An 18,349-nucleotide genomic window follows, 5' to 3' on the forward strand; every position below is an offset into this window, starting at 1 on the left:
CTGCCTGGCTCATGGAGCCCGCAGATCAGATGGTGAATTGCCGAGTTTATAGGATCCCAAGAAATCTATTTGGTTTTTGTGCTTAAATTCAGCCCTTTGCAGACATCTGTTTGCTGGGAATTGAGCTTACCTTGTGTGACCGGGGTCCCAGTGGGGGCCAGCTGAGGTTACTCAATTAGGGTGAACTGCAAAGAATGGGGCAGACAGACCCCAAAGCTGTTGGATATTCCAGTACTTAGATTTACCAAGCCAGCATAAAACAGCTTCTTTATTACCTTACTGGTTGCCCAAAACCCAACAACACAGTTCCCTTAAAGCAACCCAGCCTCAGGCCTCCATCCAGGTACCTAAGTCAAATGAAGGTACCTAAGTCAAATGATGAAGATTTCTGAAAGCCATATTTCATCATATTAAGAAAAGGTTCTACCTATCCCACAGGATCGGACACGTTACCTCCCAGGTTAATGAATATTCCAGATCTTACCCGAAGACACGCTACAGCCAATTCTTATTAACTAAACTAAAATTTATTAAAAAAGAAAAGAGAGGAGAGAGTATGGTTAAAAGATCAATATATAGACAGACATGAGTTCAATTCTTAAGGTTCAGATTCATAGCAGAGATGGTGAGCTTTGTAGCTGCAAAAAGTTCTTTCAGAAATAGTTCATAGGTTATAGTCCAATGTCCAATATCATTGCAGGATGTTCCAGCTTAGGACTGGAATCTCAGTCCTTATGGCTTAAGCTTCCCCTGTATGAAGCCTCAAGTAGATCTGAGATGAACAGGATCAGGACCCAAGGGTCTTTTTATACAATGTCCTAGCATCCACTTGACCACGCAGTCCTGGGTAAACAATAGGCTTTTGTTGTAACCTTTTGCTTTCTAAACACCACCAGTAATTAGTTACCCAAATTAACAGAGGGCAATTTATCCATTAGGCAGTCTATCACAGACTTCAAAGAGACATATAGACAATGACATTACTTCACCCAAGATCCATCTAAATGTTAATATTCCCATTTGATCTCTGAATTAATAGGTATAGTGACCGGAATTATCTGTTTACATGGCTAGCTTCTAAGATACACACAATTAGTGTCAAGTATCAGAGGGGTGGCTGTGTTAGTCTGTATCCACAAAAACAACAAGGAGTCCGGTGGCACCTTAAAGACTAACAAATTTATTTGGGCATAAGCTTTCCTGGGTAAAAAACCCACTTCAGATGCATGGAGTGAAAATTACAGATACAAGCATAAATATATCAGCACATGAAGAGAAGGGAGTTACCTTACAAGTGGAGAATCAGTGATGACACTTCTAACAATCAGTAGCGAGGCTGGGGGGGAGCGGGGCAGCGGCCGCTCCCCCATCGAGCAGAACTGGTGCCTTTTTAATTCTTTGGCGCCTTTTACATTTTTACTCACCCGGTGCCGCTCCGGGTCTTCAGCAGCACTTCGGCGTCGGGCCTTCACTTGCTCCGGTCTTCGGCAGCATTGCGGTGGCCGGGGGGGGGGCCTTCAGTGCTGAAGACCGGAGCGAGTGAAGGACCCGACGCCGAAGTGCTGCTGAAGACCCGGAGCGCCGCTGGGTGAGTACCAGGGGGTGGCGCCTCTTTTTATCTCCGCTCCCCCTGTTTTTTCCACCTGGCTACGCCACTCCTAACAATACAGGTTTGCATTTCAAAGTTCTAGCCTATCTACCATGGATGGCCCCCGTTACCATTCACATACCTTTCTAACATGACTTTAAAGGTGGGCTTTGGGTCATTCCGTCTGCAATAGGGTAGTGGCTGGGCCCTTAGCTGGAGTGTGAATAGCACAAGTTTAAGTCCCTGATCTTCTTGCCTCTCCCACATCGCACTTGAATGCCCTAACCTGTTGGCAGTTCTGGTCTTTTGCTGCATCTCTGTGGCCAGAAAGTCCATCCTGGACCTGCAAAACCTTCCCCATGACATTTTTGTCAAAAACGATATCGTTCCCTGAGAAGTTTCGGTTTCAACGAATTGGCGTTTTCTGACCAAAAAACATTTCCTCAAAAAATTCCCACCCAGCTTTAGCCATAACCAGCCTCCTGAGTACTCAGACTGCCCACGGTCTGCTTTTAAATAATACTCTTGTTGACAGCAGTGTGTCCTGATTTATGACGGAGCGCTCAGGAGTCGGTCACCTTGGCTGTGCATCATTGTACGTATAGTGTTTAATTGATCGTCATATTGCTACTGAATATCTGCTAAAGGGAAAGGGTATGTGTGAGAGAGTAATAAGAGTTCTACCTCATGTCCTGTATGTGACATGGGAGAGACATGGTGCCTTAAAGAGAAATAACCTGCCTTCTTCAGGCTCGGCAGAGCCCAGCTGGTCTTGCTCTGGGGTCGGAACCTCCTGCACTGGGAAACATTTCTGCGGAGACGCCAGAGCCCTTGAAGAAGAGGAGGAAGGAGAAAGACGTGAGCAGAGTAAGCGCTTTGTGTGGAGATGTATAACAATGCCCATTCGCTGACTTTCAATTAATCTCTTCCCACACATGACCCTAAAATTGACATTAAGGGAAGCTGCACCCCAGGGGCTAGTGTTGATTGTTGGGGATCTACAAGAAAGTTTTGCTTAGGCTGGACATTAAGAAAAGCTTCCGAACTGTCAGGGCAGCTAAGCACTGGGACAAATTATCTAGGGAGGTTGTGGAATCTCCGATAATGGAGGTTTTTAAGGCAAACACGTCAGGGATGGTCTAGATAATACTTCGACCTGCCTCAGCGCAGGGGACTGGACTACAATCATAGAATCGTAGGACTGGAAGGGACCTTGAGGGGTCATCTAGTCCAGTCCCCTGCACTCCTGGTGGGACTAAGTATTATCTAGACCATCCCTGACAGGTTTGTCTAACCTGCTCTTAAAAATCTCCCGTGATGGGGATTCCACAACCTCCCTAGGCAATTTATTCCAGTGCTTAACCACCCTGACAGTTAGGAATTTTTTCCTAATGTCCAACCTAAACCTCCCTTGCTGCAATTTAAGCCCATTGCTTCTTGTCCTATCCTCAGAGGTTAAGAAGAACAATTCTTCTCCCTCCTCCTTGTACATAAAGGATTGTTACTTGAAAACTTATCATGTCCCCTCTCAGTCTTTTCTTCTCCAGACTAAACAAACCCAGTTTTTTCAATCTTCCCTCAGAGGTCATGTTTTCTAGACCATTTTCTAGAGGTCATTTTTGTCACTCTTCTCTGGACTTTCTCCAATTTGTCCACATCTTGCCTGGAATGTGGTGCCCAGAATTGGACTCAATATTCCAGAAGACCTCTTGAGGTCCCTTCCAGTCCCACATGTCGATGATTTCTAAGATCCTGAGCCTGTCATATGCACTGGAAGTCACACTAAGGAGCTTTCCCTGGCTGAAGAAATCCCCTTGGCCCCGAGCCAAACACGTGCCTTCTTTCCCATGAGTGAGGCCGTTGGCTGCTGAACAAATCTCCTCCCCGTAACGCCCGGCTGGCAGCTGCAGCTCCGGTGTCTCCAATTATCACAGCTGTGCCGCAGTCGTGTGGGCGGAGGCAGCCTCTCCCCTCGGGAGGCCCATGCCAGTCAGCCCTGCCTCGGTCAAAGGTGACACCTCAGCCTCCACCACAGGCTCTGCCTCCAGTGAGGCTCCTAGATCTCTGGCATTTTGTGCTCCCGGTGAGATGCCCCACAGGCTGCAGTGCCTTTAGCTTCTGAGAGGGGGGCCCCCTGGAGAGTGCACAGGGACTAATGACCTCTCCAGGTGATAAGGTCGCAAATCATAATACCAAGGTCCCCCCGTTCCTGAAGAAACAGTCCCTGTTTCCTGGGCTAAAGGACTGTTTTGTCCACTGCTGCCATTCCCTTGTCTAACAGCAGCTGAGAATCTAACCAGCCCCCTGTAAGAAATGCAAACCCTGGTGCCAAATGATGGACACGCTCTCCATCAAAGGGGCAGATAGATTCTTCCCCATAACTTTTGGTCACTTTCCCTAACCTACCCGTGTGAGGTCTGCCTTGTTCGAATTGAGCCTCCGACAGCTGACTCCCGTGCATGCCCCAATCTAGATCAAACGCTGGGTGCGTTGCTCAACCGCCCGGGAAGTAATGGAGGCAGATTGTCAAAAGAGCTCAGTGTCCCGTGTCCTGAACCTTCTTAAAGTCCATCCATAAGTGCTGCAACAGGAGCTGCTGGATCCTGAGCACTTTTGAAAGCCTGAGGTTTATTTAGGAGCCCAGATGGGAGATGAATTCTGCCCCACACGGTGGAAATGGAGCCCCTTAAAATCTGCCCCTGAGCTCTTTTTGAAAACCTTGGCCCTAGAGCCGGCCTCCATAGATGAGCTGTGGCGCCATCTTAGAATGGCTATGGCGGAGTTCAGGGCCAGATGATGAAACTGGTGTAGCTCCATTTACACCAGCTGAGGATCTGGCCGTGTCTCTGACTGTCTTGGAGCTGCACAGCTCCGTCCTGTAGTTAAAGTGGCAGCGCCATGTCATGACTGATTGGAGGTCTAACCTGGAAATAATGCCTTTGTTTGAGCTGAGTGGCACTGCGCCTTTAAGAAAAGGCAATAACAATACTTAGGACCTCTACCGTGCTTTTCATCTTCAAAGCACTTGGCATGTATTGACAAGCCACCCCTGATAGGGAAGCTGTATCCCTGTTTTACAGAAGGTGAGGAACCGAGGCACAGGGAGGGTAAGGGATTTGCCGAAGGTCACAGTAGAAGTCAGTGTCAGAGCCTGGCTTAGGAACTCCTGAGGTCCTAGCTCCGCATTGTCTCAGCTTCAATCCATTGGACCAGGCTGCCTCTGACTTGCTGCCTTCATTCTCTGCCGTGCTCAGCCAGGCTCCATCCAGAGTCAGAATATCACTTCCCAGGAAATGGGTCCAGGGAGCTTCTGGCACCCCTGAAGAAAAGGCCCTAGGGAGCGAAGGAAGGAGAAAGGAACCCACAGAGTAAGCCCTCTGCACAGGCAGGGGGTTGGCACCCTATGCCATGTCTGGAAAGCCGTGAGTCTCCCTTCTCCCACCTGAGCCTGGTTCTGGGGGCCCTAGGGCAGGGACTTCAGGGTAGGAGCAGGAGATTTGAGGCTTTCACCCCTTCTATGTTGGCATTTCACACCTTTGTATTTCTCTGCCCTTCTGCACATGCCTAAACTCCATCCCCTTCTCGGAGCCTGAAACAAGCCACTTTGGTGTGTGCGTAGCCCAATGCCTGCAAGCCGCCTGACAATAATAAACCAGCATGTGCAATCTTGTGCTCCCGAGTGACCCTACACTGACAAACAGCTCAGCAGCTCTCCAGCAGTAGAACATTAGAACCAATGGTCCCTCTAGCCCAGCATCCTGGCGTCCAAGAGTGGCCGAGGCCCTATGCCCCTGTGGGCTAGTGATGGGGCTAAGAGAGGCACAGTAAGGAAATCCACTGTCATTTTCAAGCATCCAGGTGTTTATTAGCAAGAGAAATATTATTTTAGAAAATACTGGGAGATACGCTGGCTGGGTCCTTTGAACTGAGCTGAAAACCAGTGGTGTATCCTTACAAATGCCGCTGCAAGGGGCCGTGGGTTCTGGGTAGTTCCCGGCAATGATGCACATCAGGAAGAAATCCAGCCCTGATTAGAACAGACCCGTTGAAGACCTGCTGCCACTCCCCTAGCTTCGTGGTCAGTCTAGATGACCTCCTGAGGTCCCTTCCAACCCTGATATTCTGTGATTCTGCATAAAGCCTTGCTCTGTCCTGAGATTTCAGAAGGAATTCAGATGCAAATCAGTATAACTGTGAGCTAGTGGTCAGGGACCACTAGAGGGCACCCAACACACACAGGCCTGGAACATATGTACCGTAGCTCTGGGAAAAGGTTCTCCAAATTCTAGGAACGGGCAGGTTTTAAGAAATTACTAACTTGGAAAAGCCTCCAGTTCCAGATCTCTCCTGCTGGCATATTTGTCTCTATTTCACTTCCCTGATTTTCCTTCTCCCTTCTCCAACGGATATTTGAATGAAAACAAAATTCTTGTAATTCAGGAGCACAGTCCACAAGCCAGATGTTCCTACACTTCTAGGAGGGATTGGACTGAGAGTTCAATCTGGCAAAGATCCAGCCTATTTTAGGAGTTTCTTGGTGCCTCTCCCTGGAGAGGAAAGTCTTGTGGTTAAAGGGCTACAGCAGGAACCAGTAGATCTAGGTCTATTCTGTGCTCTGTTACTGATGTCTCCCTGTGACCTTGGGCATGTCCCTTATGCCTCGGTTTTCACAAATTGCTCCTATTTTGGGGTGCTTCAGTGGTAGGGTGCCCAACTGGAGAATTATCAGCGGTGCTGGGCACCCACAGCTCCCATTCATTTCAATTGGCATTTTGGGTAGAAATCAGTCCCCAGGGGTCTCAGGTTTGGCACCCCAAAATTGAGGCTCCCCAAATCCTTGGCTGCTTCTGAAAACGTAGACTTCAGTCCTGCAAGTAGTTCCATGTCAGCAGACCCATGGGGCTCCATGCGGAGGCCACCCACATGGAATAATTCATGGGCTCAAAGCCTTAGGCTGTAACCTTTCTGTGACTCAATGTCCCCGTCTATAAAATGGAGGTGATAATACCTATTCATCTCCTTCACAGGGGGATTGTGAGGCTAAATGTATCGATATGCTTAGATACTGCACTGATGCGTGCCATAGCAGTGACTCTGAAAAGAATATAGGGGTGATAGAGAACAAGCCACTGATCCATGTGCGATGCTGTGGCTAAAAGGAGCTGCTATGAGCCTTGGCTGTGTAAACAGGGAAGTAGCGAGTAGGGAAGTGATTTTTACCTCTGGGTAGGGCCGTGGTGAGACTAACACTGGACCGCTGCATCCTGTTCTAGGGTCCACATTTTTAAAAGGCTATTAAAAATTACAGCGGGTGCAGAAAAGAGCCACGAAAATGATTTGAAGTCTGGAGAAAATGCTCTATGGTGAGCGGCTTAAAGAGTTCAGTCTGGTTAGCTTGTCAAAAAGGAGACTGAGAGGTGACTTGGTTACACTATTGTGTAAGTACTTTTGTGGGGAGAAAATCGCAGGCACTAAAGGGCTCTTTTCTTGAGCAGAGAAAGACAGAGCAAGGGCCAATGGCTGGAAGCTGCACCCAGACAAACCGGCCTAACTGGTGTCTACATTTGGCACAAAGGGATTAACCACTCAAACAAACCGGGAAGGGGGAAAGCGGATTCAGGGGTGGTGGAAGCTTCCTAAAAGTGTATGTGGGGGGGGTACCAACACCAAACTGTGGCCCTCCCCCTGAGGCCCCACCCCAACAATGCCCCTTCTCCCTGAGGCCTTGCTCCCATGACGCTTCTTCCCCCAAGACCCCACCCCTCACTCGCTCTTCTCCTACCTCCCCCCGCCCCCGTTGCTTGCCCTTATGGCCGCTAAAAAGTGGCAGGGCCATGACTCACTCCCTCCCCTCTGTACTAGCACCCCTGGGTGGATTCGTCATCTCTTGTTGCCTTCAGCCCAAGATCGGCCGCCCTTCTGGATGCTGGGCTTCAGCCAAACACAAGATATTCATTAGTCAAACACAGGTTATTGGCAGACATGCCAAACCTGCAGAAAAAATGCAGAAATTGGGCTTATTTTTGGCTTAATTGGCTTGTGAGTTGCTTGTTGGCTAGTTTTTGGCTTGTAGCTTGTTGCCTGATTGGCTTGCTGCTTGTTGCTTGTTGTAGCTTGTTGCTTCTTTTTTTTTTATCAGCTCTTGGAAAGCAGGGGCAAGGGGCAAGCAGGGGAGAGAGTTGGGGGGTGCATAGCAGGCCCACCACAGTCCCAAACTGCAAGCCGGGGGGATCTAGTCACATGGAGTGTTGGGGTTCTTAGGGATTGGCTTGTTCTGGCCTTGTTTTGAAATGGGATTAGCTTGATTTTTGGCTTATTGTGAAAGTCAGGGTGCTTATTTACCATGTTAAAGTTGGCACCTGTGGTTACTGGACTCAGCTGGGTGAAATGTTGCGCCAGAGGCCAGGCGAGATGATCTAATGGTCCCTTCTGGCCTTCTGTGAATCCGTAGAAAAGCCTATACATTAAATCAGGATCCCTGGGTTGTAATCTTGTGTTCAGTTCCTATGGCAATAGTTATGGGCCCATCCCTGCCAACACTCACTCTTGAGTGTGATCTCACTGAAACCAAACCCAGAAAATTCTGCCTTCAGGTGAGGAACAGTGCAGGGAGCAGAGAAACAGCTAGACCAAAAATACCCAACTTTCATGCAAATGACCCTTGCACCATGGAGGCAGTGTTGTTTCTACAGATGGAACATTTCCCAGGAGCTCTCAGTAGGTCGACAATAGGCACTTCCATTCTGACAGCCAAACTAAACCCTCTGAAACACCAAAGCTCATTCTAATCTCAGCTTCAGAGCAGTCTCCTGCTGTTGATTTAGATGTAAAACTCCCCTTGACTTCATTGCAAGTTCTGTGTGTTCAGTGGTGGCAAGATACCAGCTTCCCTCTCCTCTTTACTTGCAGCGTGGCTCCGGTGTCTTTGGTTAAATAACTACATACCCACCAGGGGGAAATACAGCTAGAGATAAATATAGCTGGTTGTTCTCCCCATTAGCAGCAGCTCTAATCAGGAAGCATAATCATTAAAAGGTTCATGGGGCCCTTGACAGGTGTTGAATTGATAATAACCCTAGCAGTTGGCTCCAGAGGTCCAATTTCTTGGTGGTAGAAGAGTTTATTAAAAGTGGGCTGTGGAATCAAATGAACTTGGTCGGAGAGAAAAGCAAAGCCAACCCAAGTAGTTGTGTCATACATAAGAACGGCCGTACTGGGTCAGACCAAAGGTCCATCTAGCCCCGTATCCGGTCTTCCGACAGTGGCTAATGCCAGGTGCCCCAGAGGGAAAAAACAGAACAGGTAATCATCAAGTGAGCCATCCCTTGTCGCCCATTCCCAGCTTCTGGCAAACAGAGGCTAGGGACACCATCCCTGCCCATCCTGGCTAATAGCCATTGATGGACCTATCCTCTAGGAACTTATCTAGTTCTTTTTTGAACCCTGTGATAGTCTTGGCCTTCACAACATCCTCTGGCAAGGAGTTCCACAGGTTGACTGTGCGTTGTGTGAAGAAATACTTCCTTTTGCTTGTTTTAAACCTGCTGTCCAGGATGGGTAGTAGAAGTTACTTTCCTCCATTTGAGTAATAACAGAAAGAGTACTGCCTGAGACCTCCTGTCCAACCATCTTGGCCACTGCAAAGAATCTATAGTGCCAACCCCAAGAGAGCACCCAGCCTGAATTGTGCTGTTTTCCTCTGCAGCCTGATCATTCCAGGGGAAACGATGGTTCTTCTGAAGCAGCTGATACAGTCCTCTCAGACATAAAGGTAACAGGCCGCATCTGCTCATCCTTGCTTAGCTCCTTCCACATCCCCCGCTCCACAGGAGGTAACAAGTTTCAGTTCCTGGTGAGCCCGGCCTTGCTCCTGGAAATTGCTCTACGCAGGTCATTGAAGTCAACTTGGGCGCAATGGCAAAGATGCACAGAGCAGCTTGCAGGCCTGGAGCCCTTGAGATGAAAGATTCCTGCTATAGTCCCCATAGCTATTATTCTGATTCTTTATTTGTAGCATGTAGGAGCCCCAGTCATGGACCAGGGCCCCACTGTGCTAGGTTCTGTAAACATGGGCAAATCACTTCACTGCTCTGGGCCTCAGTTTTCCCATCTGTAAAATGGGGATAAAGATACCTCTTTTATAAAGCACTTTGAGATCTACTGATGAGAAGGGCTAAATAAGAGCTGGGTATTCATATACAATTATTAATATATTAACAAACAGACAGTCCCCGCCCCGAAGTTTACAATCTAACCTAATCTATCAAGTCCCTTATCTTTTAAATTATGTCATTGTAGCAAGCACAATTAGTATCCACTGTAGTTAAACTGTATAGCTTCTGAGTGGTAGCCGTGTTAGTCTGTATCAGCAAAAACAACGAGGAGTCCTTGTGGCACCTTAGAGACTAACAAATGTATTTGGGCAAAAGCTTTTGTGGGTTAGAACCCACTCGGATGCATGGAGTGAAAATACAGGAGCAGGTGTAAATACATGAAAGGATGGGGGGTTGCTTTACCAAGTGTGAGGTCAGTCTAACAAGTTAATTAACAGCAGGATACCAAGGGAGGAAAAATAACTTTTGAAGTGGTAACAGAGCGGCCCATTACAGACAGTTGACAAGAAGGTGTGAGTAACAGTAGGGAGAAATTTAAGTTTAGGTTTTGTAATGATCCAACCACTCCCAGTCTGTACTCAGGCCTAATCTGATGGTATCCAGTTTGTAAATTAATTCCAGTTCTGCAGCTTCACTTTGGAGTCTGTTTTTAAAGTTTTTTTTGTTGAAGAATTGCCACTTTGAGGTCTGTTATTGAGTGACCAGAGAGATTGAAGTGTTCTCCTACTGGTTTTTGAATGTTATGATTCCTGATGTCAGATTTGTGTCCATTTATTCTTTTGCATAGAGACTGTCTGGGTTGGCCAATGTACATGGCAGAGGGGTGTTGCTGGCACATGATGGCATATATCACATTGGTAGATGTGCAGGTGAATGAGCCCCGATGGTGTGGCTGATGTCGTTAGGTCCTATAACTTAAAAAACTTCAACTTCAATGAAGTGGGTTCTAGCCCACGAAAGCTTATGCCCAAATAAATTTGTTAGTCTCTAAGGTGCCACAAGGACTACTCATTGTATAGCTTCTGTTTATCACCCTCTTTTCACATCCTTGTAACTTTCCAAAATTTTCATTTTGGGGGCTGAAACTTTCCTCTTGGTAAAACCTTCCAGGTAGGAAAGTGGGTATTTTTTCCCCTAGAGCATTTCAGCAAATTCCTTTGGGTTATCTGGAGTTTGACAAAGTGATGGGGGTTGGGAGGAGGAACCAAACCACTGCTTTAAAAAACATTCTTGCAGATATCATAAAATCCACCATCCTAAAGGGCTTGCTAATTACCGTTCAGTGTGGTGCTCCGGAGATGTCTGGGCCGAAGCTGGGGGATGAGCCTGCTACAGCTTTGGCTAATAGAGCTGGCTCTTTTAGCAGTACAGGCTCATGGTTTAGGATCCAGAGGTCACAGGTTCTGTACCTGCTGCTGAAGACCTACCTGGGGTCCAGGCAAGTGGTATGTCTGTTGCATGACTAGGAATGGGTAAGACCAATGGGGCTCATTGATGTGGGAAATTGCCACAGTTGAGCTGCAGTGGTGGAGATGGACATGCAATTCTCTTACCACATAGCTTCTTCTTTCATAAACCCTTCTTATGACGGAACGACTGGTGCCAGGAAAACACTGCGAAACTCAAGCCACACAGGCAGTATCCAATCCCTTTGGGCCTGGTGCTTGTTCACATGGACAACGTTCAAGTTTGTCTTGCACCAACAGGCTGGTCAGTCAGTTATTAGGTGCACGAGGACCCGTGACCATAATCTCTACCATTCACCAGTAGTTCCCCAGTCTCATCTTTCCCATTTCCAAGAACTCCCCCACTTCAACTTTCTGTGCTGTCCATCCCCAAGTGGCTCTGCCTTTTTGTCCTCTTCTGAGATGTGCAAGGATCATGAGCTGGTAATAAACCCAGAGGTACAAAAGAACCATAAAACATCTGGCTTGGAAGGGACCTAAGGAGGTCATTTAGTCCATCCCCCTGCTCAAGGCAGGACCAATCCCCAATTTTTGCCCCAGATCCCTAAATGGCCCCCTCAAGGATTGAACTCACAACCCTAGGTTTGGCAGGGCAATGCTCAAACCACTGAGATATCCCTCCCCCCAAGTTAATTAATTAAATTAAAGCTAGTTAACTAATTAAATTAAAGCAAGAACTAGTGGGAAGCTGGAAGAAATACTATTATTTTACTTTTTACCTCACTCCATTTTATTTTGGGGGGACGCGAAGAGCTAATGCATTGATTTGATCAGTTTGGTTCCCAGTGAATTATTCAATTATTATTATTTATTTAGGCGTATTGCAGCGATGCTTAGGAGCCCAGTCATGGCCCATTGTGCTAGGTTCTGTACCAACACAGAACAAAACCAGAGTCCCTGCTCCAAAGGGTTTGCAATTTATTCAGGGTAAAATCCCCTCCTGTGAAGAGGGCTTGACTGGAACAAAGTGCTGTCCACTGTTCGTGTGTTGGCCATCTGCATGGGGTCAATTTCATCCACACTTCCTGTGACAAATCACTTTCAAAACATTGTAAATAGCCGATGGAAACCACCGTGGGGCTTGGTCCCAATATTTTGATGCTACCGTTCTTTTTCTCTGAGGCCTGATATTTCTGTCACGATGGGTTAGATTCTGATTCCCTTCCTCATGTCGAGTAGCACCTTATTCCATGGAGAGTCTCATTAAAGTCAGTGGGTGATGTACATGCATCCCAGGTGAAAGTAACCGGTCTTATTTGCTTCATAACATGCAGTTATGTCTGAGAGGAAGAACGAGCTTGTGGTTAAAACACACGGGTGGGAGTTTAAAAAATGGGGTCCTCGTCCACAGACAAAGACCTACGATCCACTGGGGTTGAGTTTATTTCATCGTGAATCACTCAATTCCTTTGTTTTCATGTTCTGGTGGTTCATGGTGTGCGAGAGCGGCTTGGGGAGTAATGTCTGGCAACGTCTAATTTCCTCACTTTCAAAATATAGGAGCAGATAATTGGGTGCAATTAATATGTAGGAACTCCTACAGGCATTGAGTGTTTACTGCTAGGGCAGGTGACCCTTAGCACAGTTCCTACCTTATACATCTCACACGTACTCTGCCAGAACATCCCAAAACACAAGCTTTGCAAGCATCTGTGAGTTGCAGATTAAGCCATTCCCATCTGGCCTTTCGTCTCTTGGTGGTGGTGCCTTTGGCCATTAATGTTCCAGTGATTTCAGGGGAATATACCAAGTCCACTGAGCACCGCATCAGGTGTGTTGTACCTAGATTCAGCTAGTGCCCAGAGCACCACTGCAGTGGTGCGTTACCTAGACATGGTTGGTACATGTAATAGCCCAAAAGGTAGGTGCATTCTTCCTGGACGTACCTGGTATCCTCAGCAACACCACCGGTGAATTCTACAGGGACGCACCTGGACAGTTCAGTGACACTCCGACAATTAACACTAGCAATTGCAACGTGTGGGCTTTTTTGAAGTAGCAGTAAACCTATGGCACGGTGTGAAATTAAATAATAATCCAACTTACGCGTCTGGGGGCTTTAAGGGATGCTGTTTTCCTTCATGCAGGAAAATGCAGATCGAGTTGACGGCCCGGAGTTAACAAACCGTGTTAGAGTCAGAAGAACGGCTGAGCGACAGAGGCACATGGTAAAGTCCCCTGTTCCCGCCACCTCAGTCCGTTATGCCTGAACGCAAAGCAATCAACACTGCTTGGAAGGAAGCAGTAATAATGCCTTGTTGTCCTTATACAGGTTCACTCACCTGGTGCCACTGGAGTTCAGAAATCCCCGGCTGGATATGTGGTAAGCGATGGCTGAATATCTGGAGTGTTTGCAGAGATCGTGCTTATGAGATAGACACGGGGGATAAGCGCCCTTGCTGCTTTCTCGCTCATTAACAATAGTAATACCCCTAGGGTGAGGGTGAAACGCTCCCTGTAAATAACGAACAAGCAGCAGCCAAGCCAGTGTCCTTTGGTATGGCTAAGTGCTGCTCCCAAGAGAGATGGGGAAGGGAAGGGTGTGATGCTTAAAGAACACAAGAGGAAAAGAGAAACCAGCGTTAATCACTGATGGAACACAATGACCAGCTTTGGGGAGGTTTTGTGTGTGCAACAAATATATCTATAAAATGTATATATACACACCCCCCCCAATTATACACAGTTGTTTTATTGTGGTTACGTCTGTCAGATTGGACATGTGAAACACTCTAAACGGTTCTTCAGCATTAGAGCAGGGCAAAAATCGGGAGCGGCAGAAGCTCCCTAAAAGTGGGGGGGCCACTGGTGCCCGAACTGTGCCCCCCGTGCTGCCCCTTCCCTCTGAGGCCCCACCCCCGTACCACTCCTTCTCCCAAGGCCCCACGCCTACCCCACCCCTTTTCCCCAAGCCCCTGCCCTCACACCGCCCCTTCCCTCGAGGCCCCACTCCCACTCCACCTCTTCCCTGCAAAGACCTGGCCCATGCTCGCTCCTCTCCACCCCCTACCCCATCGCTCCCTTATGGCTGATAAAAAGTGTGTGGGGGGGGGGCATGGCCCCCTGCCGCCCCGTTCCAGCGCCCTGGCTGGAACTCTCACTATTTCTACATTTGGTTTCATCCCAGATTGGAACAAAGAGTTTGGATATCCAAATTTGTAGTGGAAAAAAATGTGTTATTTGGAAAATGTCAAAATGATTCACTTTGAGTTGGTTCAATGTTAGACTGCATCTTCTTATGGTGCCGCATGGGAGTTGTAGTTTGGATGCCACATGCCCTTGTTCTCCTTTATTGGCTGGGCTGCCTGGCCAAACTACATCTCCCATGATGGACCTCAGTCATGTGACTCTCACAATGCACCATGCAGCTCAGTCAGAGGGAACCTGCGCTGTCGGAAAAATTTCTCTCTGATGATTTCTGACCTGCTCGCTTGCCAAAACATGGGCCCCAGTAGAATGCTTGATGAAAACTTTAAAGGGACAGGTCACATTTGGCCTGAAAAGTCGGTTTGGTAAAAACTTTTACAGAACTTAAGACTGATATAAATGTTCCCATGATTTTTTTTTAAAAAAATCTTAGTGGAAATTGATTATTTTAAACAAGAAAGCTTTCCCCTACTATGGCCCTGGTTCTGCAGCTCGTCTGGTGGAGGGTCCTCGCAGACTGCATGAATAGGAGCACTATTTTTTGTTAGGGAGGAGCAAGATACTGTGATGAACCTATTGCCATCCCTATGAGGGCAGAGTTAAGACGACACAGGTGTGTTCTGTGTGAAGGAGCATCTTAACTGGGCATTTCCTGCTTTATGTACGTTCCTTGTTGGGATTTTGTCTTGCAATGCCAACATTCTTTATGGGGAGAGGTGTGGAGACCTCAACTGAGCATTTACTACCTTTCTAACCATTGGGTTTGGGGCTCTGAAACCTTTTGTTCCTCAAGTGCATGAGGAGCAGAAGCCACCTGAACTCTAGATAACCAGGTTTGTTGTGAGTCTATCCTAAAGTTTCACTTATTTTCCTTTTCATTGCACTTGATCACACTGAAAAACCAGACAATAGGCTACATTCTGCTCTCGGTTCCCACAGCCTAACTTTGGAACAGCTCCAATGAAATCCTTTTTGTGTCATTTGCCCCTATGTTCAATTGGATAAGGCTGCTGCTAAGTGACCCCAGATAAGTGTTCACTGATTCCTGCTAAGACGTAACCTGTCCACTACATGCACCCAATTCACCACGGTTGGCATCAGGATGCAGTAAGAATGAATTGTTGCATTGATCGTGAGAGGTATAACGTGCCTTCCATGTTCAAATAGTTCTTTTCCACGTCTTATGGATGAAATAGCTCTGAAATATGAAATATTAGCATGCAATCATATGCTCTCCTCTGAAAACTTCCTCTTCTTTTTTATTAAATTCAAGACATATCCAGGACCTCAAGGCGCAAGGAGGATCAAGGTAATATATTTATTTTATAGAGCTGTTACTACAGCTCCGTGCGTGTTGGATGCAGCTGGTTCTTCATCATTCTATCCATAATCTCCTGTTTGATTGTGTGTGTCTGTGGGGGGGCTCTATTTTCTTTTTGCAGAAGCAGGAGTCAGACACGGTGGATCCAGAACGGGTGCCGTTCCAAGGTCAAAAGGTCTGAGTTTTTCTTTAACGTTTTAACAAAACAAACAAACAAAAACCCCACCCCCACAGAATCAGAGCTCCGTTGTAAAGCTGAGCTGAAAAGCCTTTACTTAAAGACAAATTAAATCCTTTAAGATCCCAAATAATCATCAGCCTGTTGGGCCTGACTCCCCACGGCCCTATGCTTGTAAAGGAGAGGGGAACGTGCTACTCAGTCAGGGCAGGGAAGCAGCACAAAGAGTCTTGCAGCGAGATTGCTGCAGACCAGGAGAGACGATGGGCTGGTATGAACCCAGGGTGAAGAGCGGGAGGTTACCTGGGATCATACAACAGTTCCCACCAACTGTCGGTGAAAGACCGTGCTGGACAGGGCTTTTAAGCCACGTGTCCAGCATCTAGGGCCACTGAAGTGGATTGCACTGAGTCCATGCCATGCCATCTGTATCCAGTGAGTGGGCTGATGCATAAACCAGGATGGGAATGCCACGACATGGCCAGCAATCATGAGATTGCTAAAAGTTTGGTGGCGCAATAAGGTCGCCAGTGAGCATAGACTGAACGTCTAGCTAGACCCCCTTAAGGACCTAGCTAGGGATCGACCTGGTTGGCGTTCAGTCCTCAAGGAGGCTGCATGCCTTTGGGATAATGATGATCGGAAAGCTGGCTGGGCCACCAGTTCTACGTATTCTGCAGTAAGTGCAGTCGAAAGCATGTTGCTGTAAAAGTGTCTTGGGAGCGAGGAGGGAAGAAACTGCAAGAATCAGAACGGTTTGCTCGAGGGGTTGCATCATTAAATGGTCACACTGCTGAGCTGCCTGTGATGTGCATGCTCTGTAGTGAGGGAGATGAGGAAGGACTGAGCATCTGTAAGAGGTGATGTCGTCTTCTTGCCAGCGGAGATGGGAGAGCCGGGAGAGAACTTGAGCTGCAAAGTCTGGATCTGGATCCAGATCAGAAGTTTCTTATGGTCTGACTGTTGGGATCCAGCCTGTGGGTTTTGCCCATGGGAAAGATAAAAACTCAGGTCCAAATTCCCCCAGTGTTTGGGTCATTCAGACCCTCTTTAGTTCAGGCCTAGCTCTAGTACTGACCAGATCCACAGTGAATTCGGAAGAGCAGGCTGCTGGCCTAACGTTGTTTGTTCCTGGTGCTTAAGAGCTCCTTTGAAGCTGCTTCCTACAGACAAGAGCTCCTGGATTTTAACCCCCAAAGCAGTGATTCTGTCCCTAAAAACCACTCGTTCATATCTGCCTAGGGCCTGCTGGTGATTCCAAGGGTAAGTCTGGAGGGAAGATCTATGGCTTATCTGTATACACTTAGGATCATGCAGCTAGTGCTCTCCGTCCCTTTTCCTCCACGACCATGCTTCCCGTGCCCTCGTGGTGAGTGGAAGCAACAGTTCCTAGCCCACAGTTTTGACCGGCCAGAGATTCTCTGCCCCCCTTGCAGATTACACAGAAATCTCTGACCTGGTTCCTGATCCCCTGCAGGGCATATTTCACCCAGCCCTCTTCCCCAGCCATGATCACGGGCTCTGTAACTTTCTCTTCATTCCTAGGGCACTAAAGGAGACAGAGGAGAAAATGGTCAAAAGGTAAGAGCCGACTTTGGCACCATACTCAAGGACTCTCCTAGGGTTAGGGTTCGGTTGCTGTTCTTACACCATTAGAATTCATGTGTGCTGTCCCTTCCTGGCTCTTCTCTGTACACAAAAGGGCTTTGCTCAGTAATGCTGCGTTTTTAGATCTAATCACTGTAGATGATCAGCTGCTGCCTGCCGCTGTCTCTTGTGTTTTCTCCAGCGTCGAGCTGTTCAGCTTCTCTCTGTAGTTCTCTCCCTCCGGGAGTGGGCCATATAACTCTCCTCCCTCAACGGCGGATGCAGCAGCCTTACATCCATCTATCTCTCAAGCATCTTGGGTGGGTTCTGTGGCTCCTGTCCCTGGAGTATTGACTTCAGCAGGAGTTGGATTGGGCCTGAAGTGAGCAGCACGTAGTGATGTGTCCAGTATGATTTTGACAGGCCCACGATGGAAGATGTGGTGTGTTTCTGATTGTTCTTGATCTCCTCCCCTTGTCTCTCTTTACAGGGAGAACCAGGAATTGGGTTCAGAGGCCCCGCTGGTCAGGCTGGGCCCCCTGGGCATAAGGTAAGCGTACAGGATCTCACTTTGTCTGCACATCATCCAAGATGCTCTCTCTTTGTGCCCCTTGCTGATCGCACAACCACCAGGCAGGCAGGCACCAAGGGTCCGTGGGGCTCACTGGGGCTTGCAAAGATGCGCTACCGAAGCCAGTCGAGGCTCTGGAGGGCAAGACCACCCATGTGTTCCAAACGCACAGCTCCAGGGAGCTGTCTCCTGCACGGCACCGTTTCACACCAGACCTTTCCTTTGGGGTGGGCAGATGGAGGGTCATTTTACCATTGCCAGAGCACGATGCTGAAGAATCAGGGGCGAAGCCTATTAGCCAGGCTGCACTTGTGAGATTCCAGGACTGACATAAAGGGGGCACTGCAGGCATGTCAGGATTAGGGGGCATTGGTGGA

The 18,349-nt window shown here is 47.9% G+C and overlaps 1 protein-coding gene across 1 annotated transcript in view; it reads left to right on the forward strand.

The window, feature by feature from the left end:
• The window catches only part of LOC119566600 (collagen alpha-1(VII) chain-like), a 110,226-nt gene that overhangs the window by 10,681 nt on the left and 81,196 nt on the right, over positions 1–18,349 (forward strand). The window contains exons 6-13 of the mRNA XM_043520930.1: positions 2,339–2,455; positions 9,294–9,359; positions 13,256–13,336; positions 13,441–13,491; positions 15,589–15,624; positions 15,758–15,811; positions 17,360–17,395; positions 17,892–17,951. Coding sequence (XP_043376865.1) covers positions 2,339–2,455; positions 9,294–9,359; positions 13,256–13,336; positions 13,441–13,491; positions 15,589–15,624; positions 15,758–15,811; positions 17,360–17,395; positions 17,892–17,951 — 501 coding nt within the window. The remainder of the gene's footprint in view (positions 1–2,338; positions 2,456–9,293; positions 9,360–13,255; positions 13,337–13,440; positions 13,492–15,588; positions 15,625–15,757; positions 15,812–17,359; positions 17,396–17,891; positions 17,952–18,349) is intronic.

The sequence above is a fragment of the Chelonia mydas genome, chromosome 1 (genome assembly GCF_015237465.2).
Source record: "Chelonia mydas isolate rCheMyd1 chromosome 1, rCheMyd1.pri.v2, whole genome shotgun sequence".
Classification (NCBI taxonomy): Eukaryota; Metazoa; Chordata; order Testudines; family Cheloniidae; genus Chelonia; species Chelonia mydas.